We start from the raw sequence: 8,933 nt of genomic DNA, 5'->3' as shown, positions 1-8,933 counted from the left end.
CCAGGGAGACTAGCTGATTGCATAGACTTTCAGCTAATGGGATCCTTAATAAATAAACAAATAAACAAAATGATGCTGCGACGTGTGTCCATTGCATAGATTGAATAAGACATTCACCCTCAATGATATCTAGTTTATCATGAAAAACAGGCTTTATCACTCCTTCGTGCCAGTTCAGGTGATCATTTGACAAATCAACTATCAAAATCTGCATACCTGATTGAAACAAATCCATTTATCAGTAATGCTCGAATAATTAATAAATACAAGCAAAAAAAATTACATTTGAAATATATTCTATCTTCTATATGAGGTGACTGAAAAGCTTTGTTTGATTTGTCAAATGCTTTTTTATTTGACATAACTTCTCTTCATAACCGGCAGTCTGTTGATAACTGACACGTTTCTTTAATGGTTTCCTTAGCAACGCAAAATGTGTGATTCAAAAATAATGACGTCACATCCTTCCCGTGATGCTTAGCGAACCCAAATTGAACGCTCGGCAAAAGAAAACAATTGTATTTAGCATGCTCTGTTTTAAAGAGTCAAACGCATAAAACAAGACATTTCAACTGGAATTGACACCACTAAGAAAAACAATTCAACGGCGCGTAACAAGTAGAGTGTATCCGGGAGTGGTAGGTGTTAATAAAGGAGTAGATTGTGAACAAACAATGTTGCTAATTCATTAGCCGGACAGCTAGCGTATTTTACGTTAGCTAGGTCACTTAGCTAGCTACACCTATGCTAGCGTTAGCATTAGCATAGCTCTGTATGCTGGATTATATAATTATTTGTTTTTTTAAATATAATTTTAGCGTCACGATTACAGATCAGCGATAGACACTACAACTGTATTTTTGTCTAATGGAACCAGCAAGCGTCCCTGCAGTTAGGATGGTTTATACAGTAAACTATGTGTTAGTTCTCACAAAGATAATTACCGTTAACATTAAGTGTTGTTAGCAGAAGACTGAGCCCACCCGCACATGCACTGTAATTAATGTCATTGTCATTTGCGAACAGATTTGCCCCTAGTTAGCTAGTTTTAGTGGGATTTAAATTGAGGTACTAGAGTTTAACACTTGATTGGTTTGTCTTTGTAATCGGATTGATGGATGTCTTATGCCATGCCATTATATCTCTAGGAATGCTTCCTGAAGGTGACTGTTAGTTTGTCTTTTCATTATCATCCACTTAAATGTGATGTCAAGTGAATCACTATTATTTTCTTTACCGAATACCAAATGAAATAAAGTTACATGGCGATATCGGAGGGACGTCTTCTGATAAATGTTTTTGTCATTCAGTTATTGAAGAAGAAGAAAAAAGGTAGATCAAGATTGATCGATTGAAAAAAATATTTAGTTGAAACCCCTAAACGGTGACATTAATGTTATATATCTTTTACTCAACAGTCATGTATGCGCTAAATAGGCTTCGCTATCAGTGTCAAAAGGACTGACCAGAAGTCAGCAAGTCCTAGCTATGAGAGTACCGGTGTCCGTTCACTAACCTGTCATCTTAGATGTGCATTCAGGAAACTGTTATATGATGATGTTATACATGTGTTGATGATCTATCTTAATCTGTTTTCAGGCATCATGGATCAGGACTACGAGTGCAGGCTGCTCAGACAGATCAACATTCAAAATGAGAACGCAAGCCCCGTAGTAAGTAAATAATATGCACACTTGTATATTAAGGAGCTGTTTTCTTTGGAACAAATAGTTCCTAAAAAGATTAACCTAAATTGCCTCCTCTATCCAAGGCTTACAGTGTGGACTAGTATCACTGGTGTGTTTAGGTCCTTCTCTCTATGATAGCATGATGATAACCTCTCCCAAAGAGGATTCTTAACTAGCAAAGGACTCAAGATGGACGGAGATGGTGTTACTCTCCATGTGTTGGAAGAATAAACGGTTTAACAGGCCGCTCTCTTTCTTTTGACGATGTCGCTAGCGTTGAGTGAAAACAAGACCTCCCCGGCCAAATGACTGTGTTTTGTGAATGAGGCCTCCTGTTGTTACCACCTCAGACAAAAGTACCATCTGCCACCTAAATGATCTTTCTGCTTTGTTACCAAGTTTCCACATCTCTGTCCAAGGCCTGTTTGTGTTTGGCCTCCAGTCAGAAAAGGTTTTCTCCTCTCTCCACTTGTGTAGAAAGCGTTAGGAGCGGTGCGAGCTCTGACACCCACCAGCTCCCCCCTGTCCTCCCCTAGCAAGCATGGTGATCGCTTTATTCCCTCCCGGGCTGGAGCCAACTGGAGTGTCAACTTCCACCGCATCAATGTGAGTCCGCTGCAATACACCCAGGACTCTGCTGTGTTCTCAAGATCTAAGTGATGATATTAGCTTATGAAGAAAAAAATCCAAACCGTGCCATTTTTCTTTTGCTTGCCTGTAATTGCCTTCCACGAATGTTTATGTATTCCACTTTCTGATGTAGGAAATTGAAAAGTCACACAATCAAAACAGAAAAACCAAAGATGGCACAACAGACGGCAACAAAGGTAATCAATCCACCGTTATGTCCTGAGACTAGGCATGGGATTAAGTTAATATAATAATAGATCATGATACAGCGTTGTGCCAATTATTATTGGTACACTTGTACCAATATGGAATATTGTGCTCTGCTTCTGAGGCACAGGTGCATCCTTCCTTTACTGTAGACAGTTGAATCATTTTATGACATGTATGTTGCTGTGTGTTACAAAGACTCTGACCAAAAGTGCATTATAATGCAGGAATTAAGTACATTATGTGGTGGATTTATGTTTTAGAAAAGATTTTTCAAAAAAATGTTAGGGTGTATTTTTCTCTTCAGTTTCATTGCTGTGATGTATTTAAGACTACTTCTGCAGAAACTACAGTAGCATTCATTTGTATTATACATTACTTGTTTTGTCTACACAATGTCAGCAAATTGCAAAAAGATATGCTTGTCTCAAGTTGATGCCTTCAAATGTGTTGTTTTGTACAACTAACAGTCCAAAGCCCAAAGATATTCAATTTACTGTCATGGAACAATAAGAAATCCAGAAAATATTCACATTTGAGAAGCTGCAACCTTTGAATATTTTTTTCTTGCCCTTTTTGCTTAAAATGACTAATTGATTATCAAAATTGCAGATTAATTTTCAGCTCTAGAGATGACTGTATTGCAGAATTACCTTGATTATGAAAATGATCAGGATAGTAATGTAACCCTGAGTTATCCTATGGCTGTAATAGTTGGGATGTGTATCTGGTTTGAGTCGGATCCCTTTTTTCAGATCATTTCTGCAGGTTTCTCTGTCTGCTCCAGTCAAAGCTGATAATGTGACCTTCTCTTGTTGACTAAGCCTGGACAGGCTCATGAAAACTGGAGATAAGGACGAAACAAAGCTTTGTGAAAAATTCTCCCTGATCTTTAGAGATGTGAGAGAGAGCTAAAATTGCAGAGGGAGCTCAGTGTTTGAACTTAATCATTTGGACAGCCTGGTCTGATTTCCCCTCTGTCTCTCCCTCTGGCTTCAGCGGATGGTCTGGCTTACTCAGCCCTGCTGAAGAACGAGCTGCTAGGAGCGGGCATCGAGAAAGTCCAGGACCCCCAGTCAGAGGACCGCCGTCTGCAGCCATCCACTCCTGCCAAGAGAAGCCTTTTTAGTGTAAACAATAGTTAACATTTCTGTAACTTTCAATGCATTGGTTTCATGGGGAGTTTTTCCTGCATCAATAATCCTCTCTTTGTGTTTTGTAGTATTCTGTAAGTGCTAAGAGGGCTCTGCCAGAAGAGGATGGAAACACAGTCTCTCCATATTCTCTGTCACCTGTCAGTAGCAACAGGTACTATGTTTTCCTTGTCATTCCTCAAATGTCATCTCCCCCTCCATTTTTGGAGAAGTAGCGTCGTATTCTTTAACTAAATTGAGTTGTGCGTTGCAGCCAGAAACTGCTGCGGTCGCCAAGGAAACCTACCCGCAAAATATCCAAAATTCCATTCAAAGTCCTGGATGCGCCAGAGCTTCAGGACGACTTCTACCTCAACTTAGTGGACTGGTCCTCTCTGAACGTGCTCAGTGTTGGACTAGGTACCTGTGTCTACCTGTGGAGTGCCTGCACCAGCCAGGTGTGTGTGCGCGTGCGTGTGCGTGTGTGTGTGCGCGCGTGCGTGTGTGTGTGTGTGTGTGCATGTGGTCGGTTAACTAAAAGAGTCGTAGGATGTCATTGAACTGCCTCTTGGACGTCAGGTTAATCTGTGTTTTTGTCTTTTTAGGTGACACGCCTATGTGACCTTTCTGTAGAAGGAGATTCTGTAACATCAGTGGGCTGGTCCGAGAGGGTGAGTTTCACTATCATCTATTGTCATCTTTTTCAAATTGTTGTCAGGGTTACATAAAAAAAAATATATATATATATATATATATATATATATATATATATATATATATAACATCCAACATCTCAAATATGATTGTAGTAGAACCTGCACGGCAAAACTCTATTCACTTTTTAATTGATCAAGCAAAGAGTTGGTAACAAAATTACTCCGATTGACCTGGCAAAGATCTGTCATGGAAAAGAACTTGGTGTTTAGTAAAAAGGGAAATGGAGTTTTGGTGTGCAGCTGTGTTTTTTTGTAAATGCGGTTTTGAAGTAATTTCAGACCCTTGGCATTTCAGTGTGATATTCAGAGTGTGTTGTCTACTTTTAGGGTAACCTGGTGGCAGTGGGGACTCATAAAGGCTATGTACAGATCTGGGATGCAGCAGCAGGGAAGAAGCTCTCCGTACTAGAAGGACACACAGCCAGAGTGGGTGAGTGGATTGGCCGGAGAGATGGAGGCGGAGACATTCGCAGGAGTAACACATTACAACCGTTTATTCATTTTCACACAGTTGTTTAGCAACATCTCTCATTCGCGGTCGGTGAATCCTCTTTCCCTTTCGATTTCATTCTCCGCTGCCAGGTGCGTTGGCATGGAACGCGGACCAGCTGTCGTCTGGGAGCCGCGATCGCGTGATCCTGCAGAGGGACATCAGAGCCCCGCCTCTCCAGTCGGAGCGCCGTCTCCAAGGACACAGACAGGAAGTGTGCGGGCTCAAGTGGAGCACGGACCACCAGCTGCTCGCCTCGGGTGGAAATGACAACAAAGTATGTAGACGGAGAATCTCACCTGTCTGTGATCTACACATCAATATCAGGACCACATTTTTTTCATAAACCATCCCGTTTCTCGACTTCCTCTCCCCTCGTTTCTACCTGCTGTCTGTAGTTGCTTGTGTGGAACCACTCGAGCGTCCTCCCGGTGCAGCAGTACACCGAGCACTTGGCTGCAGTAAAGGCCATCGCCTGGTCTCCCCACCAGCACGGCCTGCTGGCCTCTGGAGGCGGCACCGCTGACCGCTGCATCCGCTTCTGGAACACTCTGACCGGCCAGCCCTTACAGTGCACAGACACCGGCTCTCAGGTCTGCAACCTGGCCTGGTCCAAGCACACTAACGAACTGGTGAGTCACCGGAGGTTTTACTAGTCATGCATACAGCATGTTATACGTTATGTTTTCATAGTAAAGTTGCTACCGTATTGGCCCGAATATAAGACAAGATTAAAAAAAAGTGGGGTCGTCGTATAATCGGGGTCTAGACTTTCAGCTGTTCAAGTCGCAGGGACGTCACCTGTTTCAACAGCCAATAGAGAAGTCAGATATAAACTATAGAAATAAAATTATCCGTAATCCATTTTATTTTAATATTACAAACAGCTGGTCGAAAAAGGAGAGAGAGAGAGAGAGAGAGAGAGAGAGAGAGAGAGAGAGAGAGAGAGAGAGAGAGAGAGAGAGAGAGAGAGAGAGAGAGAGAGAGAGAGAGAGAGAGAGAGAGAGAGAGAGAGAGAGAGAGAGAGAGAGAGCCCATCAGCGTTAGAACAAAGCCGTGACTCCTTATCCACATTCATACATGGACAAAACAAATGATATATCCAGCTACAAAAAGCCCGCAATTCGGAAGCGGAACGGAAGTACAACGAGGCGTTGTCATGGAGATGTTCCACCGTCTAAAAATGCAAACAGCCAGAGAAGATCTCACCGTGGTCCTCAAAGCGTCCGCTTCCAAGAGATTGACGGGAGGGTGTGTGGTTACGTGACAGAACAACGGAATGATGGGATACCAGAGCTTCAGCTGAAGGCCTCAGAAATATTTACCATTGATTTCAATGTGACACTTTCATCTACATTTTTTTTTATTAGAATTATTTTCAAATACAATTATTTTCTTTATGAAAACAATATTTGGCTTTTATAAAGTATTTTTCCAAAAAATGAGTCTTGAAAAAAAAAAGGGGGGGGGGGGGGTTGTCTTATAATCAGACCACTCAGTCAAGGTGACTCCAGGATGTGTTGCTACCCAACAAGATACATCATGTAAATGACACAATTCTAGTGTTGTTGAAAGGTTGACTGAAAAAAAACTGTTTACCCTGCTTCCAATCTTTGAGCTAAGCTAAATGCATCTGTCTGTAATCTAAGCAGAGTTATGGCGTTTGTAATGATTTTATTAGACAGTATGCAGGCAGTATATGTCCCGAACGAACCATGTTCTTTGTCTGAGGCAAATATGTGAAAAGCACTGTTTGTTTTTCTGCAGGTCAGCACACATGGCTATTCCCAGAACCAGATCCTGGTGTGGAAGTATCCCTCTCTCACTCAAGTGGCCAAACTTACCGGACATTCCTACAGAGTACTCTACCTGGTCAGTGTGTACTTACATCTGTCTGTCTGTCCCAAAAGTGAAGCAACAAGCTAGGTGCTAAAAACCTTGCTGGGAAATGAATATAATCAATCTAATAAACAAAATAGGTGCACTCACTAAAACCTTTTTAGTTAAAAGTGAGAAATGTGCCGATGAAGTATTATAATTCTCCTTTTTGTTTATTTCTGCAAATCAAGGAAATAGAATCAACTCTGTGAAACTGTGAAAAAAAGTGAAATTCTGAAGTGATCTACTGTTCTGATGCTGTCTATTCCGTGTTTAATAACGAGTCCGTGTGCAGGCCATGTCCCCTGACGGAGAAGCCATTGTGACCGGAGCCGGAGATGAAACCCTTCGCTTCTGGAACGTCTTTAGCAAGATGAGATCCACTAAGGTATCCTCGCTACCTCTCACTTTACGTCTAAGACCGTTTTCGTCGTTCCCTCCTCTTTCACTTTTTGGACTTTTGTCTTACCTCTTTCTTCTGTCTCCCTCCCCTCTTTTAGGAATCCGTGTCAGTGCTGAACCTCTTCACCAGGATCCGGTAGTGAGCAAGCCTCTGTGCTGTGACGGAATAAAGCCAGGAAGGGAATTCATCTTTGCATGCATCAAGCTGAAAATGGGCCCTTTCTTTGAGTTTTCACCTCAGTAGTGGGCCACCCCCCCCCACCCCCCCTCAATTGCCCTTAGTTGTTTAGCCAAGTTGTAGCTGGAGGTGGGAGAGAGCTGGAGAGTGTCGAGGGCAGAGGACACACACACACACACACACACACGTACAGTATTCCACTTCCTCCTGAAGGATGGAGCCGCGGCCGCCTCCATCAGACCAGTGATCTCTGATGAGGAGGAGAGTTTTGGGGGTCGCTTCCCTCCCCACGTGATTGTTTTGTTTACAGACTGACGTTGTGCTTACCTGCCAAAATTTGAGTTTGTCCTTTTTGATTGTCTTATTTATTTTATTTAGGTTTCTTTTGTTTTAAAAAACAAAATCATTTTTAACATATATTCCTACCAGTGTGTTTGTTTCAAATGCTGGTGGAGTTTTCCTCTTTTATGTGTGGAACAGCAGTTTCTGGTCCGATCTGTGGAGTAGGTTTGGCTTTGTTCAGGTTTGCAGAAAAATCCAAGCTTGTCTTTTTGTATTTTACTGAGAAATAATGTTTCATTTACACTGATAACCGATTACATAATTCCACGCCATTTCGAGAACTGTTAATGGTTAACAAGGATCGGACGAATGGACCTGATCTCCTTTTTTGTTTTGTTTTTAAATCTTGCATTAAGTTAATTTTAGTCTATTGATATTAAGCAGTATTGGCTCATTGTTTCGCAATCTCTCGTCATGGCATACGGCACATCTAGCCCTGTAGAACGGTCGCTTACAAAAGTAGTTCACATGAAAGCAAGAACATTCACTGTGACTTGTGTAGATGCTTTTCGCTCATCTTGTTTTCCGACTTTCCTAAATGGAAGATCAGGCAAGGAAGGTTCAAATGAACACACTTTGGCTAATCAGTGTAGTTTGTAACAGCAACGAAAGCACGCGGTAAAACGTGGGGTTAAAGGAACACGCCGACTTATTGGGAATTTAGCTTATTCACCGTAACCCCCAGAGTTAGACAAGTCGATACATACCCTTCTCATCTCCTTGCAGGCTGTCTGACGCCGCCACCGGCATCAGGCCAGCACCGAACAGGCAGGTGAATGGTTCCAGTAATCCTACTGCTCCGAATTGTGACAAAAGTGACAGTTAGATTGTTTTTTGTACACGCTGTGACTCTACAAATCACAACATGTAAATAGGAACATGTTGGCGTTATTTTTTCACTTATTCGGAGCAGTAGGCTAGTTGGAACCAGTTACCTGCAGGATCTGTAGGCTAAGCTAATGCTGGAGCCGTCAGACAGCGTTACAGCACGCACAGAGATGAGAAGGGTATGTATGGACTTGTCTAACTCTGGGGGTTACGGTGAATAAGCTAAAGTCCCAATAAGGTGGCGTGTTCCTTTAAATGAGAGGGAAATGCTGTTCTGTGCAGAGCTCCTGCTTTGTGCTGTGTCTTAAGATATTCAAGCTCAGGGCACTTTGTCTTTTGCTACTTCAGACCATTTTTGTGTTGAGCAGTCATTCAGTTATACTTTTGTTTTTATCTGGGGGGAAAAAAGGATTTCATATCATCTGCAATTTGTTTTCTCCC

General features: G+C 42.1%; 1 protein-coding gene across 1 annotated transcript; it reads left to right on the top strand.

Moving 5' to 3' along the window:
• The first annotated feature begins 454 nt into the window (after positions 1 to 454).
• Positions 455 to 8,485, top strand: LOC120568414 (fizzy-related protein homolog). The gene is made up of 14 exons (XM_039815928.1): positions 455 to 638; positions 1,600 to 1,673; positions 2,166 to 2,294; positions 2,452 to 2,515; positions 3,525 to 3,655; positions 3,748 to 3,833; positions 3,933 to 4,116; positions 4,264 to 4,329; positions 4,702 to 4,804; positions 4,957 to 5,141; positions 5,263 to 5,496; positions 6,632 to 6,736; positions 7,038 to 7,130; positions 7,243 to 8,485. Exons 2-14 carry the CDS (start codon positions 1,605 to 1,607, stop codon positions 7,282 to 7,284), a joined length of 1,491 nt encoding a protein of 496 aa, XP_039671862.1. The 5' UTR covers positions 455 to 638; positions 1,600 to 1,604; the 3' UTR covers positions 7,285 to 8,485.
• The last annotated feature ends 448 nt before the right edge of the window (positions 8,486 to 8,933 follow it).

The sequence above is a fragment of the Perca fluviatilis genome, chromosome 11, assembly GCF_010015445.1.
Source record: "Perca fluviatilis chromosome 11, GENO_Pfluv_1.0, whole genome shotgun sequence".
In the NCBI taxonomy this organism is placed as follows: domain Eukaryota; kingdom Metazoa; phylum Chordata; class Actinopteri; order Perciformes; family Percidae; genus Perca; species Perca fluviatilis.
The sequence above is the reverse complement of the archived record's forward strand: the minus strand, read 5'-3'. Positions and strand labels throughout refer to the sequence as shown.

Coding starts and splice junctions, on each gene's coding strand:
- LOC120568414 (XM_039815928.1), top strand. CDS start 1,605: ATGGATCAGGACTACGAGTGCAGGCTGCTCAGACAGATCAACATTCAA. Junction 3,656..3,747: donor CCAAGAGAAGCCTTTTTAGT/GTAAACAATAGT, acceptor TGTGTTTTGTAG/TATTCTGTAAGTGCTAAGAG. Junction 4,330..4,701: donor CAGTGGGCTGGTCCGAGAGG/GTGAGTTTCACT, acceptor GTCTACTTTTAG/GGTAACCTGGTGGCAGTGGG.